Source organism: Hemitrygon akajei, chromosome 9 (genome assembly GCF_048418815.1).
Source record: "Hemitrygon akajei chromosome 9, sHemAka1.3, whole genome shotgun sequence".
NCBI classification, from domain to species: Eukaryota; Metazoa; Chordata; class Chondrichthyes; order Myliobatiformes; family Dasyatidae; genus Hemitrygon; species Hemitrygon akajei.
Window position 1 is genome coordinate 19,640,593 of NC_133132.1, and position 24,469 is coordinate 19,665,061.

At 43.3% G+C, this 24,469-nt stretch overlaps 1 protein-coding gene across 2 annotated transcripts in view; it reads left to right on the plus strand.

Annotated features, from left to right (window-relative positions):
• The window catches only part of LOC140732900 (breakpoint cluster region protein), a 381,893-nt gene that overhangs the window by 89,830 nt on the left and 267,594 nt on the right, over positions 1-24,469 (plus strand). For both annotated transcript variants that reach the window (XM_073055571.1, XM_073055572.1), the window contains exon 2: positions 2,783-2,964. In XM_073055571.1, the coding sequence (XP_072911672.1) occupies positions 2,783-2,964 (182 nt within the window). The remainder of the gene's footprint in view (positions 1-2,782; positions 2,965-24,469) is intronic.

Here is a 24,469-nt window from a genome sequence, read left to right on the forward strand (position 1 = left end):
CCTGAGATGTGAAGGGACTTGGGAGTCTTAAAGGTTAACTTGCAGATGTAGTCACTGGTGAGGAAGGCAAATGCCATGTTAGCATTCATTTCAAGAGGTGTAAAATACAAGAGCAGGGATGTGATGCTGAGGCTTTATAAGGCAGTGGTGAGGCCTCACCTTGAGTACTGCGAACAGTTTTGAGCTCCTCATCTGAGAAAAGATCTGCTGGCATTGGAGAGGGTGCAGAGGAGGTTCACAAAGATGATTCCAGGAATGAAAGTGTTACCATACGAGAAACTTTTGATGACTCTGGGTCTGTACTGGCTGGAATTTAGGATGAGAGGGGAATCTCACTGAAACCTTTTCAACCCACGGAAGGCTGCTGGACCAGACGATGTTCCTGGCAGAGTGCTTAGAGAATGTGCAGACCAGCTGGCAGATGTTCTCACTGACATCTTCAACATCTCCCTGAGCAGCACCACCGTTCCAACGTGCTTCAAGGCCGCCACCATCGTCCCCGTGCTGGAGAAGTCTTCAGTGTCCTGCCTCAATGACTACCGTCTCGTTGCACTTACATCCATCATCATGAAGTGTTTCGAGAGGCTCGTCATGAGGCACATCAAGACCCTGCTGCCCCCCTCACTGGACCCCCTGCAGTTCGCGTACCGTCCCAACCGCTCAACAGACGATGCCATTGCCATCACCCTCCACCTGGCCCTAACCCACCTGGACAAAAAAGACACGTACGTTCGAATGGTCATCCCTCAGAAACTGATTGGAAAGCTGAGCCTACTGGGCCTGAACACCTCCCTCTGCAACTGGATACTAGACTTCCTGACTGGGAGACCTCAGTCAGTCTGGATCGGAGGCAGCATCTCTAACACCATCACATTGAGCACGGGGGCTCCCCAGGGTTGCGTGCTCAGTCCACTGCTGTTCACTCTGCTGACCCACGACTGTGCTACAACACACAGCTCGAACCATATCTTCAAGTTCGCCGATGACACGACCGTGGTGGGTCTCATCAGCAAGAACGACGAGTCAGCTTACAGAGAGGAGGTGCAGCGGCTAACGGACTGGTGCAGAGCCAACAACCTGTCTCTGAATGTGAACAAAACAAAAGAGATGGTTGTTGACTTCAGGAGGGCAAGGAGCGACCACTCTCCGCTGAACATCGACGGCTCCTTGGTAGAGATTGCTAAGAGTACCATATTTCTTGCTGTTCACCTGGCGGAGAATCTCAGCTGGTCCCTCAACACCAGCTCCATAGCAAAGAAAGCCCAGCAGCGTCTCTACTTCCTGGGAAGGCTGAGCAAAGTCCATCTCCCACCCTCCATCCTCATCACATTCTACAGGGGTTGTATTGAGAGCATCCTGAGCAGCTGCATCACTGCCTGGTTTGGAAATTGCACCATCTCGGATCGCAAGACCCTGCTGTGGGTAGTGAGGTCAGCTGAGAAGATCATCGGGGTCTCTCTTCCTGCCATTACAGACATTTACACTGCATGCTGCATCCACAAAGCAAACAGCATTATGAAGGACCCCATGCAGCCCTCATACAAACTCTTCGCCCTCCTGCCATCTGGGAAAAGGCACCGAAGCATTCAGGCTCTCACGACCAGACTGTGTAACAGTTTCTTCCCCCACACCATCAGACTCCTCAATACCCAGAGTCTGGACTTACTGGCAATTTACTGCCCTTTACTGTGCCTATTGTCTTGTTTATTATTTATTGTAATGCCTGCACTGTTTTGTGCACTTTTATGCAGTCCTGGGTAGGTCTGAAGTCCAGTGTAGGTTTTTTACGTAGTTCAGTCTAGTTTTTGTACTGTGTCATGTAAAACCATGGTCCTGAAAACCGCTGTTTCATTTTTACTGTGTACTGTACCGGCAGTTATGGTCGAAATGACAATAAAAAGTGACTTGACGTTGAAAGGCCTAGATGTTTCCCATGGTGGTGGAGTCTGGGAAAAAAGGACACAGCCTCAGAATAGAGGGGCGTCCATTTAAAACAGAAATGCAGAGAAATTTCTTTCGCCTGAGAGTAGTGAATTTGTGGCAGCTGTGGAGGCCAGTTGGTTGGGTCTGTTTAAGGCTGAGCTTGATAGGTTCTTGATTGGACATGGCATCAAAGGTTACGGGGAGAAGTGCAGATCAATAGGAGTAATCAGTTTAAATAGTTTTAACATGGACTAGATGGGCAGAAGTGCCTGTTTCTGTGCTGTACTTTCCTATGACTGTAACTCTCTTGTCCTTGCCCTAAGTCTGTGCCTCCTATTTTTAGCTATCTTTGCATTGGGAAAGTTAGTCTTCAATCTATTCTGTCTATGCCTCTCAAATTTTAGTACTTTTGATCAAATTCTCCCTTAGTCTTCGTTACTCCAAGGAAAACCCCGCCTATCCAGTTTCCCTTTATTACTAAAACATTCCATCCCTGTGAATTTCCTCTGCAACTTTTCCAGTGCAGTTATAATCTTCCTATCGTTAGGTGCCCAGAACTGTACGTTATATTGCAGCCATTGCCAAATCACTATTTTATAACACTGAGCCATAAACTCTCTGCTCTTGCACTCTGTACTGCAAGTAACAAATTATTCCATTTGCCTTCTCCATCTGTGCTGCTACCTTCAGGGATCCTTGGACTTGTACACCAAGTGAACTGTTCCACAATACTCCTTAAGGTCTATAATGATTATTTATTGTGTGTGTCTTGTTTTCATTAAGACTCTGATAGTATATCACTGCTATATGATAGTTTATCATTGTAATAACATCTGTCTGTTTTTTTCTAATTATTTAGGATCACTCTACAACTTACCGCCAACGTATTCGTATGATGCAGATCGGGTTGAAGATCAAAGCAGGAACCGGGATACCATGCCCTACATTGATGACTCGCCTTCCTCGTCACCTCAGCTCAGTTCAAAAAGTAGAGGCAGCAGAGACACAGTATCATCTGGATCCCTGGAGTCAAGTAAATCAGTGAGTTTATCTATTGTAAAGCAATAAATCTGCCATGTTAGACAGACACAAATGAAAGACCTTAAGACATAGGAGCAGAATTAATCCATTCAGCCCATCGAGTCTGCTCCGCCATTCCATCATGGCTGATCTGAACCCCATACACCTGCCTTCTTGCCATATCCCCTCATGCCCTGACTGATCAGAAACGATCAACTTCCGCATTAAATATATGCACAGACTTGGCCTCCACCGCAGTTAGTATCAGAGCATTCTACAGATTTACCACTCTCTGGCTAGAAAAATTACTCCTTGCTCTGTTCTAAAACGTTGCCCCTCAGTTTTGAGGCTGTATTCTCTTGTTCTGGATACCCCCACCATGGGAAATATCCTCTCCACATCCACCCTATCCAGTCCTTTCAACATTTGATAGGTTTCAATGAGATCTGCCTGCATTCTTCTGAATTCCAGTGTGTACAGTCCTAAAGCTGCCAAATGCTCCACTTAGGTTAACACTTCATTCTTGGAATCATCCACATGGATTCTCTCCAGAGCAAAGGATGTGAAGAAGCTATCTCTCACTGAACTTTGTGAAATTATGCAGTTAAAAGAAGTTGATAGGGTACAGCAGTTTACCTGGTACACTGCTCAGTAAAAGGCTTTTATTATCATCAATTAAAATTTCACTGGAACTGCATATTGTTATCAGGATTACAAAAGCTGTAATATTTGGAGCAACATTTCTGTGTGATGAAAGTAATTTTTTTGGATTCTTAAACTCCAAAAGAAAATGAATTAGCTTCATATTGCCTTTTAGTTCACAAGCAATACTTAAATGATTTTTGAACTCATTCAAAGATAGATCAGATGGGTTTTAAAATGCTTTTATTTTGTCAAAAGGAAGTTAATTTTATTTCAAATATGCATTATGGCTTTAGGTCTGAAATTAGCCGCTGAAAAAAATCTGCAGATATTGCAAATCTGAGTTAAATCTGCAAATATTGAAGTCAGAGAGGTCACATTTGTGGAAGGGGAAACAGGGTTAATGTTTGAGCTTGAAAACAAAATCTTTTACAGAAGTACTACAAAACTGCAGTGGTTGTTAGTACAAAGAAGGCATTGAGTTGTGGTTCTCAGTGAATTCATTTGTATCAGTATCATTGAAAGTAAGAAAACGTAGTTCAGTCTAGTTTTCATACTGTGTCTTGTAACATCATGGTCCTGAAAAACGTTGTCTCATTTTTACTATGCACTGTACCAGCAGTTATGGTCAAAATGACAATAAAAGTTGACTTGACTTGACTTGACTTGACTTGAGATCAAACTCTTCTCGAGAAAGAATAAATTCTCCTCAGGCTTCCAGCCGGGTACAGGTATCAATTATAATCAACATTTCGATGATCAACTCTGCCATCTTCTTCAGGGATGGTGCCTGAAAGAGATCAGTCTTAATTCTGGTGTATAGTAGCACTACATAAAAAGGTGCATTTTGAACATCAGTGAACTCTGTGGTGTAAAGAGACATGCTGTCAGATTGTCGCTTGTCCACACAAAATAATGGATAATAGGGAAATTTGTTCTGTCTATTTCAATCACTTTGGTTCTCTCAGAAAAATCTTGGTCTAGCTCATGTGCAGTAAAAACAAGAGTGACAAATAAATTGAAATCATGGCAAGTATTATAAATTGAAATGATGGCAAGGTATAAATTCAAATGATGGCAAGGTATTATACATTCGAATGATGGCAAGGTATTATAAATTCAAATGATGGCAAGGTATTATAAATTCAAATGATGGCAAGACATCAACCTGAAAGTTAGTCACCATACGCTATTCCCTTTAGATTCATGAATGCATGGCCAGATTTTGCTTCAACTCCATCTTCAAGTTTGCATGTGATACCACCATAATGGCTGTATCTCAAATAACCATAAGACAGAGGAGCAGAACTAGGCCATTTGGCCCATCGAGTCTACACTGTCCTTCAGTCATGACTGATCCTTTTTTCTGCTCTTCAGCCCCACTCCCCAGCCTTCTCTCCATAACCTTTGATGGCGTGTCCAATCAAGAACCTATCAATCTTAAGTACACCCAACAACCTGGTCTCTGCAGCTGGCTGTGGTAGCACATTCCACAGATTCACCACCATCTGGCAAAAGAAATTTCTCCACATTTCTGTTTAAAATGGACGCCCCTTTATCCTGAGGCTGTGCCCTCTTGTCCTAGACTCCCCCACCATGGGAAGCATCCTTTCCACATCTACTCTAAGTCTTTCAACATTCGAAGGTTTCAATGAGATTCCCCCCTCATCCTTCTAAATTCCAGTGAGTACATGCCCAGAGCCATCAGAGTTCCTCATATAAATACCCTTTCATTCCCAGAATCAACCTTGTGAACTTCCTCTGAACCCTCTCCAATGCCAGAACATCTTTTCTCAGATAAGAAGTCCAAAACTGTTCGCAATACTCAAGGTGAAGCCTCACCAGTGCCTCAGCCTCAGCATCACATCCCGGCTCTTGTATTCAAGACCTCTGGAAATGAATGCTAACATTGCATTTGCCATCCTCACCGCCGACGCAAGTTAACCTTTAGGGTGTTCTGCACAAGAACTCCCAAGTCCTTTTGCATCTCAGTTTCCTGGATTTTCTCCCCCTTTAGAAAATAGTCTGCACATTTATTTCTACTACCAAAGTGCATGACCATGTATTTTCCAACGTTGTATTTCATTTGCCACTTTCTTTACTATTCTCCTAATCTGTCTAAGTCCTTCGGCAGTCTTCCTGTTACGTCAACACTATTTGCCCTTCCACCAATCTTTATATTATCTGCAAACTTGGCAACAAAGCCATCTATTCTGTCATCTAAATAATTGATATGTAGCAAAAAAGAAGTGTCCTCAACACCAATCCCTGTGGAACACCACTAGTCACTGGCAGCCAAGCAGAAAAGGATCCTTATATTCCCACTCGCTGCCTCCTACCAATCAGCCAATGCTCTAACCATGCAAGTAACTTCCTTGTTATACCTTGGGCTCTTAACCTGGTAAGCAGCCTTATGCGTGGCACCTTATCAAAGGCCTTCTGAAAATCCAATTATATAACATCCACTTCTACATCCCCCTTATCTATCCTACTTGTAATCTCCTCTAAGAATTTAAACATGTTTGTCAGGCTAGATTTTCCCTTAAGGAAACCATGCTGACGTTGTCCTATCTTGTCCTGAGTCACCAAGTACTCCATAACCTCATCCTTAACAATTGACTCCAACATCTTCCCAACCACTAGGGTCAGGCTAACTAATCTATATTTCTTTTCTGCTGCCTCCCTCCTTTCTTAAAGAATAGAGTAACATTTGAAAATTTCCATTCCTCCAGAACCATACCAGAGTCCAATGATTCTTGAAAAATCATTACTAATGCCTCCCCATTCTCTACCGCTGTCTCTTTCAGAACCCTAGGGTGTAGTTCATCTGGTCCGGGTGACTCATGTAGCCTTGGGTCTTCCAGCTTTTAGAGCACCTTCTCCCTGTATTCACTTCTCTTCCCGCACACTTGTGAAGACTGATGCAAAATTCTCATTAGTTCATCCGCCATCTCCCTGTCCCGTTATTATTTCTCTGGCTTTATTTTCTAGTGGTCCCATACCTACTCTCATCTCTCTTTTATTTTTTACATACTTGTAAAAACCTTTGTGTCTCCACCTTTTTCTATCCAAATTTGTTAGCTTGCAGTTCGTATTTCATCTTTTCCCTCCTAATGATTCTTTTAAGCATTTAAAAGCTTCCCAATCCTCTATCTTCCAGCTAACTTTTGCTTTGTTGTATGCCCTCCCTTTTGCTTTTACTTTAGCTTTGACTTCCCTTGTCTGCTACATTTGTACTATTTTGTCATTTGAGTGTTTGTTTTTGGAATACATCTATCCTGCACCTTCCTCATTTTCCCCAGAAACTCACGTCCCGTCAGCAGCTCCTTCCAACTTACTTTGACCATCTCCTCTCTCTGTAATTTCCTATATTCCACTGAAATACTGCTCCATCAAACTTTGCTTTCTCCCTATCAAATTGAACTCAATCATATTGTGATCACTAACTCCTAAGGGTTCCTTTACCTTAAGTTCCCTAATCACCTCCAATTCATTACGTAACACCCAATCCAGAATAGCTGATTCCTAGTAGGCTTAATGACAAACTGCTCTAAAAAGCCACCTTGTAGGTATTCAACAAATTTACTCTCTTGTTATCCATTACCAATCTGATTTTCTCAATCGATGTGCATATTAAAATGTTGCACAACTATCATAACATTGCCCTTTTGACATACTTTTCTATTTCCTGTTGTAATCTGTGGTCCGCATCCCAGCTACTGTTGGGAGGCCTGTATATAATGCCCATCAGAGTCCTTTTACCCTTGTAGTTTCTTAAGTTTCTTGCAGACACAACTCTCCACCGACAACACACAGGGCTTATGGTAAGGTCTCTACACCATTGCAGACTTAAAGCTAAACGCAGTGGAGTCTCTAACATCGCTGCCTCTCTCCAGATGAGCTAAATCTTTTTTACACTCGATTCGATTTGCCAACACTGAGCCCCTGAGGAGAGCCGCTGAAGAGACCCGCACCTTGGTCACGTCCGAGGCTGAAGTACGCAGGTGTTTCCAATGAGTGGACAGTCGCAAGGCCGCGGGACTGGACAGCGTCCCAGGGCGGTACTCGGAGTGTGCGTGGCACAACTGCCAGGTGTGTTTTTAACCTCTCCCTCTCCCAGTCTAGAGTGCCCTCCTGTTTCAAAACATCCACCATTGTCCCTGTACCTCAGAAGACCAAGGTAACATGTCTGAATGACCAGTGTCCTGTCACACTCACCTCAATAATAATCAAATGCTTTGAGAGGCTGGTCAAGGACTACATCTGCAGCTTGCTACCATCCACACTGAACCCTCTACAATTCGCCCACTGACACAACCGATCGACAGATGACGCAATAGTCACAGCTCTGCACACCTCCTTACACATCTGGAGAAGAAGGATGCTTATGTGAGAATGCTGTTCTTGGACTACAGTTCAGCATTCAACACCATAGTTCCATTCAGGCTCGACAAGAAGCTCAGAGAGCTCGGCCTTTACCCTGCCTTGTGTAGCTGGAATCTGTCAGATCGCAGGTATTTGCTAAGAGTGAGCTCCCTCACCTCTGCCCCTCTGACCCTCAACACAGGAGCCCCTGGGCTGTGTCCTAAGCCCCTCCTTTACTCTCTGTAAACCCATGACTGTGTGGCCACCCGCAGCTCCAATCTGCTAATTAAATTTGCAGACAATACTACACTGACTGGCCTAATCTCAAATAATAGCGAGGCAGCCTACAGAGAAGAGGTCATCATCCTGACACAGTGGTGTCAAGAAAACAACCTCTCACTCAGTGTTGCAAAAAAAAGGAGCTGGTTGTGGACTACAGGAAATATGGAGACAGGCTAACCCCTATTGACATCAATGGATCTGGGGTTGAGAGGGTGAACAGCTTTAAGTTCCTCGGCATAAACATCACCGAGGATCTTACCGGCTGTGTGGTGAAAAAGGCACAACAGCATTTCTTTCACCTCAGACGGTTGAAAAAGTTTGGTATGGGCCCCCAAATCCCAAGAACTTTATACAGGGGCACAATTGAGAGCATTCTGACTGGCTGCATCACTGCCTGGTATGGGAACTGTACCTCCCTCAATTGCAGGACTCTGCAGAGAGTAGTATGGACAGCCCAGCACATCTGGAGATGTGAACTTCCCACTATTCAGGACATTTACAAAGGCAGGTGTGTAAAAAGGGCCCGAAGGATGATTGGGGACCTGAGTCACCCCAACCACAAACTGTTCCAGCTGCTACCATTCGGGATCTGGTACCACAGCATAAAAGCCAGGACCAACAGGCTCCGGGACAGTTTCTTCCACCAGGCCAACAGACTGATTAATTCATGCTGATACAGTTGAATTTCTATGTTATATTGACTGTCCTGTTGCACATACTATTTATTATAAATTACTGTAAATTACACATTGCACATTCAGATGGAGACGGAATGTAAAGATTTTTACTCCTCACATAGATGAAGGATGTAAGTAATGAAAGTCAGTTCAATTCAATTCAACTCAACCCACAAAGGTTCAACATCTTCTGATCCTATGTCGCATCCTTCTACTGATTTGATGCCATTCTTTACCAGCAGAGCCACACCACCCCCTCTGCCTACCTTCATATCCCTCAGACACAACACGTAACAGTGGTCACAGATGGCTGCAGCGTCATACCTGACAATCTGTAGAAGTGCAGTAATATCATCCACCTTATTTCTTACACTCCGTGCATTGAGAGATCACACTTTAAGTACTGTAAAGTGTGATCCCTTTTTGAATCTGCTTTGCTAATGCACTGATACTCACCCTGCTGGCTGCAGTTTTGTCCTATCATCTGCCTGCCCTTCCTGTCAGTCTGACTGCACACTATCTTGGCCTTTTTACCATCCGTCCTAACCTTAGTCACTTCACTCCAGTTCCCATCTCCCTGTGAAATAGATTAAATCCTTCCCAACACACCTGCCTGCAAGAATTTTGGTCCCCCTCGAGTACAGTCAACGCTTCGGGTGAGACCCTTCATTGGGACTGATGAAGAGCCTCGATCTGGTGTCGTTTGTACTCTTTTCCATAGATGCTCTTTGTACTCTTTTCATGATAAAATGGCAGAGCAGACTCGATGGGCTGAATGGCCGACTTCAGCTCCTTTGTCTTATGGTCTTGTCGTATGCTGCCTGGCCTGCTGAGCTCCTCCAGCATTGTGTGTGTGTTGTCTGGATTTCCAGCATCTACAGATTTTCTCTTGTTTCGTCTACTTCCATTTTGTTTTCTCTTTAAACATTTCCTTACTTTTTCTCAGATTTTCATCTAATATCCCAAATATTTGAGGGAAATATAACAGTTTTGCCATAGAATGTGTCAGAGGATTATTTTGACATAGCTTCAAATCAGCATTGTGGTAAAAATACAAAATCTGAATTCAGCTTTTTATTTGAACACGGAACAGGCTCTTCGGCCACAAAGTGCTGAACTAATTAAAATAGTTATTATAAGTCCAGTAAACTAGTCTCTTCTGCCTACATGAATCTTTTTTTATGTAATGGCAATATTTTAGTTCCTTACATATTGGTTGTTTGTCCATCATGGTGTATCAGATCAGATCGATTGTGTGAATGTGGTGAGTGTGCATGCAGCCAGTTGATCATGTAGTGTATTGATTGGGCACCAGGGCATGGAGGACTCTCTTGGGCACGAGCTTTGGAGTGCGCGTGCTTCTGTCTTGGCGGAGCCAGTTCATAGCTTCCACTCTGTAAGTTGCACAGTGTGTACAGTTACTGACAATCTCAGTAAAAATGTAATCATACTACTCAGTTGTAGTTCTTGCTCTGCGCAATGCCTAACATTTTGGCGATGAAGATCAAAGCAAGAACAGCTCCTTCTTGCATCCAATTTATTTTGGGCCACAGCTATGGCAAAACTTAACTGCAGTGAAAAATAACATTATGTATTGCATCAAACACTTACCCAGTTTAACATCAGTGGCAAAGCTGGAGAAAACGATGACATTCAAGCTGCTTCACCTGCACATGGTAGAACTCTGACAGAAATACTTCGATGCTCTGTACCTACTGAGCAAATCTGAACTGATTGACGTGTTTGAGTTTTGGACAATTCAGATTCAGTTTATTGTCATTTAAAAACCACAAATGCAATGCAGTTAAAAAATGAGACAACATTCCTCCAGAATGATATCACAAAAACACATGACAAAACAGACTACACCAGAAAATCCATGTAATGTTTGGCAAGCCCCAGTCCAGAGTCCGGAGAAGCTGCTGCGTATTAATATCGCGCTCCATCTTATTAACACCATCTTAGCATGTTCCCCGGAAAGGAGCTCCAATCCCACCAGACAAACAAGACCAAAAACTAAAGCTACAAGACCTACACAAAACCACATATTTACAACATATAGTTACAACAGTGCAAACAATAGCATAATTGATAAAAAAACAGACTATGGGCACAGTAAAAATAGGCCCAAGATGTTGAAAGGCTATAAGTTCAAAAGAAACCACCACACAGTTTTCACAAGTCCTCAGGGTCCCGACAGACTCGCCATCCCACACCGGCGGCAGAAGGGAATGCCCCGCTATGGACTTCCACGGCGCCGCCCGACTCAGCCTCGCAGACGCAGCACACAATGAAAGCGTCGCCTGACTCAGCCTCGCAGACGCAGCACACACCGAAAGCGACCTGACCACAACGGACTCCGAGTCCGTCGAACCTCCGAGCCTCCGACCATCCCCTCCGGAACAGCTTCTCTGAGCACCATCCTCTGCCGAGCGTATTAAGATACCCCCGTCAATGGCCATCGGCAATGCGACCCTGAGGACTGGGGGCCTGTTCTTCCCTGCAGAGACCCGGACCTCACAGCAGCAGCAGCAACGAAGAAGGTTTTCAGATGTTCCTCCGTGCTCCCACATCCGTTTTTCATCGGATTATTATTGTGTATGGCACCCCGCTTCACAAATAACAGATAATCAGCTCCGGAGTGGCCGCTGCAAGCTGCGTCGCGCCGCCATCTTGGTGTAATGTTTGGGGTCCACAGGATTCTCACAGCTGTGAGAACCCCCCCGATTGGAAAGTAGATGATTTCATCACAGATCTGCTCCTAGCAGTGCAGGAATTCAAGTACAAAGATATTCCCCTGAGCAAATTCGAGGAAGTGATAGTTATTCAAGTGTTAATTGTTGGAGTCCAAGATGGGAGGATACAGGAGAGCCTCCTATTTGAAAAACACGATTTGTCCTAACACTACAGAGAGCAGATCTCGTACAGCCAGCCATACAGGAATGAGTATGTGGGAAGCAAAAGGCCATGAAGCAAAAATACAGTATGCACACCAGACCACCAATAACCATATAACAATTACAGCACGGAAACAGGCCATCTCGGCCCTTCTAGTCCGTGTCGAACGCTTAGTCTCACCTAGTCCCACTGACCCGCACTCAGCCCCTAACCCTCTATTCCTTTCCTGTCCATATACCTATCCAATTTTGCTTTAAATGACAATATTGAACCTGCCTCTACCATTTCTAATGTTTGGTGTCAGTTGCAAAGTCTATGTGTGCATCTTGCAAGAAGAAAACCGGTTACCAGCTGTTGTCCGTATTGTCACAGTGAAGTAGCAGAGATTGAGTTAACAGGTGGACGATATTTGGACCTTAACCTTAACCCGTATATCAAGGGAAGAGGAGATTCACAGCTCTTGACATCAGCTTATCAGGAAGGTACGGAGAGGGAAGCTGCCCCCCTGCGGCGGTCCAAAAGCGTGCTCCGGTCAGTTGACTGCTACCAAGCAGGATAGACATTTCCTCACTTATTATTTTCCTCTGCAGTTCCTTTCTGTAAGGGGGGGAGGAGGAATACCCCGTATCGGATTGATTGTGAGTATGTGGTAAGTGCTCATGTGGTTGATTAATTGCGTGGTGTGTCGATGTACTGGTACTAAAGTTGAAAGTAAATTTATTATGAAAGTACATATATTTCACCATATACAATCCTAAGATTCATTTTCTTGCAGGCATATTCAATAAATCCATAATAGAATAATAACCATAATAGGTCCAATGAAAGTACGCACTTACTTGGGCATTCAACCAGTCTGCAGGTACAACAGTCAGTATAAATGCACAAAGAAAGAAATAATAACAAATAAATAAGCGATAAATACCAAGGTAATGAGATGAAGGGTCCTTGAAAGTGTGTTCAGTGGTTATGGGAACTTTTCAATGATGGGGCAAGTGAAGTTGAGTGAAATTATCCCCTTTGGGATAAGAGCCTGATGGTTGAGGGGTATTAACTATTCCTGAACCTGGTGGTGTGAGTCCTGAAGATCCTGTACCTTCTTCTTGATAGCAGCAGCAAGAAGAGAGTGGGAGCCACTGATGATGGATGCTGCTTTTCTGCAATAAAGCTTCCCGTAGATATGCTCAATGGTAGGGAAAGTTTTACCCATGGGGGACTGGGCTGTATCCACTACTTTTTGTAGGATTTTCTGTTAAAGACCATCGGTGTATCCGTACCAGGCTGTGATACAGCCAGTCAATTCAGACAAAATACTCCACCACACGTCTACAGAAGCTTATCAGAATTTCCGATGTCATGCCAAATCTTCATAAACTCCTAAGGAAGTAGTGGCGCTGCCATGCCTTCTTTGTAGTTACACTTACGTGCTGGGCCCAGGACCACCTGACCATAATGATAACACCAAGGAATTTAAACTTGCTGACCCTCTCCACCTCTGATCATCAGTTGAAAGCTGGCTCATGGACTTTTGGTTTCCTCCTTCTGAGGTCAATAATCAGGGTTCTTGGTCTTGCTGATGTTGAATAAGAGGATATTGCTGTTGCACCCCTCAGCAAGGTTTTTAATCTCCCTCTTATATGCTGGTTTGGCCTGCAACAGTGGCGTCGTCAGCAAACTTGAATGTGGCATGGGAGCTGTGCTAAGCCATGCAGTCATAAGTGTAAAGCGAGTAGGCAGAAGACTAAGCACACAGCCTCGTGGTGCATCTGTCCTGATGGAGGTTATGGAGGAGATGCCCATCCAAACTGACTGGGGGCTGCAAGTCAGGAAATCCAGGATCTAATTGCAAAAGGAAGTATTGAAGCCAAGGTTTTGAAGCTTATTGATACATTTTGAGGGCTAATCTTATTGGATGCTAAGCTGTAGTTGATAAAGAGCATCCTGATGTATGCACCTTTGCTGTCCGGATGTTCCAGGGTTGAATGAAGAGTGTATGAGATGGCATCTATCGTGTATCTGTTGTTCTGGTTGGCAAATTGGAGCGTATTCAAGTTGCTTCTCAGGCAGGAGTTGATAGGTTTCATCACCAATCTCTCAAAACACTTCATCACCTTGGATGTATGTGCTATGGTTGACAATAGTCATTGAGGCTGGTTACCAAGTCTGCTCGCAGCAGTTGGGTACCTCAGACTATTGAAGCTAGAGGTTAAAAATCTGTGAACCCTGCAGGCAGTTGGTCAGCACAGGGCTTTCGAACTTGGCCAGGTACGTTGTCTGGGCCGCGTGCTTCCCATGGGTTCTTCCTCCTGAAGGCTGCTCGCACGTCGACCTCAGGGATCGAAATCTAACGATCATCTGGGGCTGTGGGAGTTACTGATGGTTCCTCTGTTTTAATGATCAAAGCAAGTTTAGACCACATTGAGTTCATCAGGAAGCGAAGCTCTGTTGTCAGCATGACTCAGTAAAAACGTTTAATCATACTACTGTATTTTAGTTACAGCTCTGGGTAGGTGTCTAGGTGTCAGTTTTTGTGTAGATTTTCATTTATTGCATTCCTTTCTACCTATTGTGAAAGCCTGTAAGAAAATAGATCTCTGGGTAGTATATGGCAGCATATATGTACTTTGACAATAAATTTATTTTGTACACAGCCTGTGCAAAAGACTTAGGAACATATGTATAGCTATAGTTCAGAAGACTTTTGAACAGTTCTGTATTTGTCATGTGGAGCAGAGAGCGAGTTTATAAATTTAGAATGAGCAAAGGATGTTGGGGATGGTGAAGGTGCCCTTCTGTGATTTTATGTACCCCCATATACACTCAGTGGCCACTTTGTTAAAAACATGAGTGGTCTTCTGCTGCTGTAGCCCTTCCACTTCAAGGTTTGACGTGTTGTGCCTTCAGAGATGATCTTCTGTACACACCTGTCAGAACAGGTGATTATTTGAGGTTCTGTCTCCTCGCTGTCGTCTGGCTGTTCTATTCTGAGCTCTCTCATTCACAAGGATGCTTACTGGATATAAATGTTAGAGACTGTTATGCATGAAAATTCCAGGAGATCAAGCTTCTGAAATAGTTAAAGCACCCCATCTGGCACCAACATTATTCTACTGTCAAAGTCACTTCGATAACATTTCTTCCCTGATCTGATCTTGGGTCTGAACAACAACTGAATCTCTTGGCCACGTCTGCATGCTTTTATGCATTGAGTTGCTGCCACATGATTGGCTGATAAAATACTTACAATAATGAGGTGTACTCAATATTAAGTTGCCACCTAGTGTAATCAGCTCTCAGCCTTCTATGCTGCCAGGAATAAAGTCCGAGCTAGTCTAACCTTTCCTTATAGTTCAGTCCCTTGAGCCTTGTAAATCTTTTCTGCACTCTATAAGCACAACATGACCTCCCAATTTCTATACTCTGTGTCCTGACTCATGAAAGCATTTGGTCCAAAAGTCTTTTTCACCTGTGACTCCATTTTCAGTGAAACATACACTTGTAGTCTAAGGTCACTCTCCATAGCCCTGCTGTTCAGCACGAAAGTCCTACTTGAATTTGATTTTCCAAAATGCAACACCTTGAACTTGTCTGCATTAAACTCCATTTGCCAATTTTGGTCCACTTACTCCACTGACCAAAATGCCCCTGTAATTTTTGAATGGAATCTGGAACAATATACAATCTGCTGAAGGAACTTGAGCAACATCTTATGTCAGAATGCTGTTTCTGAATTTCAGTTTGGCGTTCAAGGCTATTGTCGTATAGACCTTGGTGAACAAACTCCTACTCCTTTGTCTGAATACACCACAGTGCAACTGGACTTCCTAACCAACAAATCTCAGATAGTTAGGATGTAGAACTGTTCCTTCAATCCCAACATCCTCAACACGGGTACTCTCCAGGGCTGTGTGCTGAGCCCACTGCTGTACACTCTGCACAGCCAAACACCTGAGTAATCACATTGTCAAGTTTGCCGATGTCTCAACAGTGGTAGGGTTCATCATCGAAAGCAATGAGACGGCCTGCAGAGAGGAGGTGGAAGAGCCTGAGGCCTGGTGCCGGGCAGATAACATCTTCCTCAATGTCAGTAAGACAAAGGAGATGGTTGTCGACTTAGGGTGAATGCAAACCACTCACACCCCTCCTCACAACAGTGGCACAGTAGTGGAAATTGCGAGCATTTCCAAATTCCTGGGAGTACGCATCTCACACAACCTCTCATGGCCCCAGAACTCATCCTACACACCAATACCTGTAGTTTCTGAGGAGAGCTGGACTGTGCACATCAGTACTCTCAGTCTTCTATCGATGTGCAGTAGATAACATCCCAACACGCTGCATCACTGCATGGTATGAAAACTGCACCGTGGCTGACACCAGCTAGTCAAAACTGCCCTAGGTGTCACCAGTAGCAGACTACCCACAGAAAGATGGCAGCAATATCATGTAGAACCCCACCCACCCTGCTCATCATGCCAGCACCACCAGACTCAAAAACAGTTTCTCTCAGCAAGCAGTAAGGTTTCCCTTGTGGGCAGCCTCATGAGAGACAAAGGCCACGGGAGTAAACCCAGACAGCAAATCTGCAGTGGAACCCCTAGGGCAGTTGGACATCATTGAACATCCTCCCGGCAGCTCCTGCAGACAAGCTGGTGCCAAACATACTGTTTCATAAGCTTTCCTTCAGACCACACTGGTGAGGCCGAGAGGGGGATCTTAACAACTGGGCATCTCAGATTCTCCATTCTCCACCAGGTTTGTGATGATGGTGATGATTGTCACTCATTGTCCTTTGATTCAGACTGATGCCAACCAAAGCTGATCAGCACCTCCACTCACTAACATAGAACATAGAAATTTACAGCACATTACAGGCCCTTCGATCACAATGTTGTACCAACCATGTAACCTACACTAGAGACTGCCTAGAATTTCCCTAATGCATAGCCCTCCAGTTTTCCAAGGTCCATGTACCTATCGAAGAGGCTCTTAAAAGACCCTATCGTATCTGTACCCACCACTGCCAGTGGCAATGCTTTCCACACACCCACCACACTCTGTGTAAAAAAAAACTTACCCCTGATATCACCCCAATACCTATTTCCAAGCACCTTAAAACTAATTCAGCCCCGGGAAAAAGCCTCTGGCTATCACACGATCAATTCCCCACCATCTTATACACCTCTATCAGGTCACTTCTCATTCTCTGTTGCTCCAAGGAGAAAAGGCCAAGTTCACTCAACCTATTATAATAAGGTACGCTCTCCAATCGAGGCAACATCCTTGTAAATCTCTGCACTCTCTCTATAGTTTGCACATCCTTCCTGTAGTGAGGTGACCAGAACTGAACACAGTACTCCAAGCGGGGTCTGACCAAGGTCTTGTATAGCTGTAATATTACCTCACGACTCTTGAGCTTAATCGCACAGTCAATAAATACCATATGCCTTCTTAACAACACTGTCAACCTGCACAGCATCTTTGAGTGTCCTATTGACATGGACCCCAAGATCCCTCAGATCCTCCACACTGCCAGAAGTCTTACCATTTATATTATATTCTGTCTTCAAATTGAACCTACTAAAATCATCTGACCAATGTCATGATGTCCCAACTCTTAGACTTATTTCCCTGACCAGTGAAGGCAATAATGAGGAATGTTGTAGAACAGGGGCCCCTAGAAGTACAGGCACTTAGTTTCTTGAAGGTGATGTCACAGATAGGCAGGGTGATTATGGCCTTTGACAAGACGGCCAGACAGGGTGCTGGGTATAGAAGCTGGGATGTCATGCTGCACTTGTACAAGATGCTGATGAGACTGCATTGGAATATTATACTCTGTTTTCATCGCTCTGCTATGGGAAAGATGCCATTAAACTTGGAAGAGAGTATAGGAGATTTACAATGATATTGCTGGGACTTGAGGGTCTGAATTAGGAAGAGGTGTTGGGCAGACATACCGTACTTTATTCACTGGAGCATAGGAAAATGAAGGGTGATCCTATACAGGTGTGTGAAGTCATGAGGGGCATAGATAGGGTGAATGAATTCAGATTTTTTCCATAGGGTTGGAGAATCAAGAGCTAGAGGAAATAGGTTTAGGGTGAGATAGTGTGGGCTATGTTTATTTACTGAGCTACACCAGGTAGGTCCTTACAGCCCTTCAAGCTGTCCTGCCCAGCTACCCCCGATCTAACACTAGCCTTATCCCAGGACAATTTACAATGACCAATTAACAAACCAGCCGGTACGTCTTTGTACTGTGGGGGGGAAACTGGAGCACCCCAAGGAAACTCATGTGGTCACAGGGAGAACGATGAACTCCTTACAGGTATCGGTGGGAATTGAACCCAAGTCGCTGGTACTGTGAACTGCACTACGGTGCCACCCCATATATGGAGTGCTTGAAGCGTGTCCAGTACAACATTTAAAAGGCAATTGGACAGGTACGCAGATGGAAAAGATTGACTTTAGAGCAGGGGTTCCCAACCTGGGGTCCATACACACCTTGCTTAATGGTATTTATCCAAGGCATTAAAAAAAGGTTGGGAAATCCTGTTTTAAAGAGATATGGAGCAAAATGCAGACAAATGAAACCAGCTTAGATGGTTGCTTTGGTCAGCATGGTGAGTCGGGCCAAAGGGCCATGTTAGATTCCATCTGCAATTCCTTGGTCCAGCTTCCTCACTGCATCGAGATCCTGTTGTAACCTTAAATAATCTTCACTCTCCATTGCATCACCTATTTTGGTGTCATTTGCAAACCTATTAACCAGGTATTAAAATGTCATCCAGTTTGTTAATATAGGTGACAAACTAGAGCGACACATTTTTAACTGCTGTGCAAAACAATTCAAAGACGTGTACAGGGGATTATCGGCACCCAATTGCCCGCCATTCAGAACATTTGCCATAAACACTGCCTGGGCAGGGCGAAAAGCATTATCAAGGATGCATCTCACCCTACCCATGGACTTTTTACTCTGCTCCCATCCGGTAGACACTACAGGAGCCTCCGCTCCCGCACCAGCAGGCTCAGGAAGAGCTTCTTTCCTGAGGCTGTGACCCTGCTGAACCTCACATCACAGCGCTAAGCAGTATTGCACCCATATTGTACTGTCTCAGTGCTTTTCTATTTGTATGCTGTAGCACTTAATTTTTATTTGCAGTTATTTTGTAAATAACACTATTCTTTTGCACTTCTGGTTAGATGCTAACTGCATTTCATTGGCTTTGTATCTGTACTCGGCACAGTGACAATGAAGTTGAATTTAATCTAATCTAATCTAAATATTCAGAACAGTGCACTGGTTCAACCAAATTGTAGCATCCATTTAAAGCAGGTTCAAGTGTTCTGAAGAAGGTTCCAGCTGAAAAATCAACTGTTTATTCATTTCTATAAGTGCTGTCTGTCCTGCTGAGTTCCCCCAGTACTTGTGTATGTTACTTTGGATTTTCAGCATTTATAGCATTTCCATGTTTATGTTGAAGTAATTGTGTGATAAGTTACAAACATACATGTCCATGCCTCCTGCCCTTAGAACAGCAAGCATGTCGATAGCCTCAAGCACTTAAAGTGTGAAAACAGAATATCTGACCAGCCAAATTCATTTTGTATTTTATTCTTTGTGTAAGTTGGTAGTTTTGTTCACATTTATCCATCCATTCTCACACTGTATTCGCAGTAATTTTATGTCGTTGCTGCCAGGAAACAACAAATTTCATGCCATATGAGTCAGCGATTATAAACCTGATTCTGACTCTTTTCTTTCTGAAATATCTAACCTTGGAATAGTTTCAATTTCAATCACTGACATAAGACCTGAAGTCTTTAGCATATGCAAATGACCATATTTATACTTATTCATGACATAAAGGAACAACTTACTGTGAAGAAATGCTTTCTATTACACCTGCAAATGTCATTCATTTTCTTTTACAATGCGCATCCGAGCTAGAGCCACAGCTGTAAATTTGCTTCAGGATAAAATGAAAGATTCAATTATCAGCCAAGGACATAAATCCCAGCATAATGATTACCGGTACTTGTGGATTTACTACCTCAGATCTTTACCGAAGCAATGCAAACACAGCATGGTTGCTTCTTGACATGCTAGAAGTGTTCGGCAGCTATCAAATTAGTCATTGAGCTTTTCAAATTTAACTATCCTTCATAGTTCTGCAGAAAGTGGAAAAAGGTCGAATTCAGGAGTGAAAAAGTGGGAAACATGTTCTTCCAGCAGAGAAGTTTATAACTAATTCCTTTGTGAAGCAAGTGGTCATAGGAAGTCATTCCTACCTGTGGCCATCAAACTTTACAACTCCTCCCTCGGAGTGTCAGACACCCTGAGCCAATAGGCTGGTCCTGGACTTATTTCCACTGAGCATGATTAACTTATTATTATTTAATTATTTATGGTTTTATATTGCTATATTTCTTCACTATTCTTGGTTGGTGCGACTGTAATGAAACCCAATTTCCCTCGGGATCAATAAAGTATGTCTGTCTGTCTGTATAGTCATGAATTTATTTTCAGTCCTATTTCAAACTATGTTTTGTGAATTTTCACAGTTTGAAGTGAAGTGCAAAGCTGTAGTTTTGTACTTTCATGTCTACATAGCCGAAGGAACCTATCTCCTGATGTGTGTAACAATCCAGACATGCAGCAAATCATCTGACTGAGAATATGGGCTCCTGACTCAAGTACTTGTATTTTGTCAGTAACATGGGTGTCTGAACTTAGTGGTTCATTTTGTGTGGACAACAGGAATAAATCTAATGTTGTTATTTGAACTTTTGTGCATTACTTTTGCTGAAGATTTCTTCATTTATCTTATGATTCAAGATCCATGTTTATTTACCACGTGCTCATTGAACTGTACAGTGAAATGTGTCTGTGTTAGCAACCAACACGCCTGAGGGTGTGCTGGGGTAGTCCGCACGTGTCGCCACACGTTCTGGTGCCAACATAGCATGCCCATAATGCTCTGCAGAAAACACAATAAGCCACAAAACAACAACAGAAAACAAGCCCCATTTCTCCCTCCCGCCGGTGCATATACAGTCCTCTAACCCCAAGACAGGCTGGACAGCCTCCAGCCTCAGACACGAACATGCAGAAATTGAGCCTTTGACTACCCCAACGGACTGAGACCATTAGATATAGAAGCAGAAATTGGCCATTTGGCCCATCGGGTCTGCTCTACCATTTCATTATGGCTGATGCAGTATTATTCTCAGCCCCAATCCTCTGCCTTCTGCCTGTATCCCTTCATGCCCTTACCAATTAAGAATCTATCACCCTCTGCCTTAAACATACATACAGACTTGGCTTCCACAGCTGCCTGTGGCAAAGAATTTCACAGATAAATCACCCTCTGGTTAAAGAAATTCCTCCTTATCTCTGTTCTAAAGGAGAGTCCTCTATTCTGAGGCTGTGTCCACTAGTCTTAGACTCTCCCACAATATGAAACTTCTCCACATCCGGTCTATCAAAGCCTTTCACCATTCAATTCATTTCAATGAGGTCACCCCTCCTTCTAGTGAATACATGCCCAGGGCCATCAGACACTCTTCATATGACAAGCCATTCAATCCTGGAATCATTTTCATGAACCTCATTTGAACCCTGTCTGGTTTCAGCACATGCTTTCTAAGATAAGGGGCCCAAACCTGCTCACAGTACTCCAAGTGAGGCCTCACCAGTGCTTTATAAAATTTCATCATTACATTCTTGCTTTTATATTCTAGTCCTACTGAAATGATTGCTAAGATTGCACTTGCCTTTCTCACCACAGACTCAATCTGGAAATTAACCTTTAGGGAATCCTGCACAAGGACTTCGAAGTCCCTTTGTGTCTCAGTTTTTGGTATTTTCTCTCCATTTAAAAAATAGTCAACCCTTCCATTTCATAAGTGCATAACCATACACTTCCTGACACTATATTCTATCTGCCGTTTCTTTGCCCAATCTGTCAAGGTCGTTCTGTAGCCTTTCTATTTCTTCAAAACTATCTGCTCCTCTACCTATCTTCATATTGTCTGCAAACTTTGCAACAAAGCCATCAATTCCATCATCCAGATCATTGGATACACTGGTGCTAGAAAGTTTGTGAACCCTGCAGAATTTTCTTACTGCATAAATATGACCTAAAATAAAATCAGATCTTGATGCAAGTACTAAAACTAGATAAAGAGATCCCAATTAAATAAATAACAGAAAAAGCATTATACTTGTTCATTTGTTTATTGAAAAAAATGACCCAATATTACATGTATTTGTTGGCAAAAGTATATGAACCTTTGCTTTCAGTAACTGGTATGTGATCCCCTTGTACAGCAATTACTTCAACCAAACATTTCCGGTAACTGTTGATCAGTCCTGCACATTGGCTTGGAGGAATTTTAGGGCATTCCTCCTTACAAAACTGCTTCAAATCTGGGATGTTAGAGGGCTTCCTTGCATGAATTGCTTGCTTCAGGTCCTTCCACGACATTTCTATAGTCAGGACTTTGACTCGGCCATTCGAAAACACAAATTTTCTTCTTTTTAAACCATTCATTTGTTAATACAGGTTTCCCCTGCTATCCGAAAGTAGAGCATTCCTATGAAACCTTTGGTAAGCCGAAATGGCGTAAAGTGAAGAAGCAAATACCATTTATCTATATGAGAAAAATTCTTGAGTGTTCCCAGACCCAAAAAATAACCTATCAAATCATACCAAATAACACATAAAACCTAAAATAACACTAGCATATAGTAAAATCAGGAATGATATGATAAATACACAGCCTATATAAAGTAGAAATAATGTAGGTACAGTGTAGTTTCACTTACCAGAATTGGTATTTCAGTTTCGTCACAGTTAAACACTTGCTTATACGAATAACCACCTTCTGTAATTATTTTCTTCAGTTCTTCTGGGAACTTTTCGGCAGCTTCAGTATCAGCCAAAGCACTCTTTCCAGTAAACTTTAAACTATGAAGCTGTCCTCGCCTCAAAAATCGATCAAACCACCCATGACTGCAGTACCTTTACATTCCACTTTCGCAACATAGAAAATAGGTGCAGGAGTAGGTCATTCAGCCCTTCGAGCCTGCACCGCCATTCAGTATGATCATGGCTGATCATCCAACTCAGAACCCTGTACCTGCTTTCTCTCCATACCCCCCTGATCCCTTTAGCCACAAGGGTCATATCTAACTTCCTCTTAAATATGAAGTTTTGAATGAACCGGCCTCAACTGTTTCCTGTGGCAGAGAATTCCACAGATTCATCACTTTCTGTGTGAAGAAGTTTTTCCTCATCTCGGTCCTAAAAGGCTTCCCCTTTATCCTTAAACTGTGACCCCTCATTCTGGACTTCCCCAACATCGGAAACAATCTTCCTGCATCTAGCCTGTCCAATCCCTTTAGAATTTTATACGTTTCAATAAGATCCCCCCTCAATCTTCTAAATTCCAGTGAGTATAAGCCTAGTCGATCCAGTCTTTCTTCATATGAAAGTCCTGCCATCCCAGGAATCAATCTGGTGAACCTTCTCTGTACTCGCTCTATGGCAAGAATGTCTTTGCTCAGATTAGGGGACCAAAACTGCACACAATATTCTAGGTGCGGTCTCACCAAGGCCTTGTACAACTGCAGTAGAACCTCCCTGCTCCTGTACTCAAATTCTCTTGCTATGAATGCCAACATACCATTTGCCTTTTTCACCGCCTGCTGTACCTGCATGCCCACCTTCAATGACTGGTGTACAATGACACCCAGGTCTCGTTGCATCTCCCCTTTTCCTAATCGGCCACCGTTCAGATAATAATCTGTTTTCTTGTTCTTGCAACCAAAATGGATAACCTCACATTTATCAACATTAAATTGCATCTGCCATGAATTTGCCCACTCACCTAACCTATCCAAGTCACCCTGCATCCTCTTAGCATCCTCCTCACAGCTAACACCGCCGTCCAGCTTCGTGTCATCCGCAAACTTGGAGATGCTGCATTTAATTCCCTCGTCTAAATCATTAATATATATTGTAAACAACTGGGGTCCCAGCACTGAGCCTTGCGGTACCCCACTAGTCACTGCCTGCCATCCTGAAAAGGTCCCATTTACTCCCACTCTTTGCTTCCTTTCTGCCAACCAATTCTCTATCCACGTCAATACCATACCCCCAATACCGTGTGCTTTAAGTTTGCACACTAATCTCCTGTGTGGGACCTTGTCAAAAGCCTTTTGAAAATCTAAATATACCACATCCACTGGCTCTCCCCTATCCACTCTACTAGTTACATCTTCAAAAAATTCTATAAGATTCGTCAGACATGATTTTCCTTTCACAAATCCATGCTGACTTTGTCCGATGATTTCACCTCTTTCCAAATGTGCTGTTATCACATCTTTGATAACTGACTCTAGCATTTTCCCCACCACCGATGTCAGACTAACAGGTCTATAATTCCCCGGTTTCTCTCTCCCTCCTTTTTTAAAAAGTGGGGTTACATTAGCCACCCTCCAATCCTCAGGAACTAATCCAGAATCTAAGGAGTTTTGAAAAATTATCACTAATGCATCCACTATTTCTTGGGCTACTTCCTTAAGACCATCTGGCCCTGGGGATTTATCTGCCTTTAATCCCTTCAATTTACCTAACACCACTTCCCTA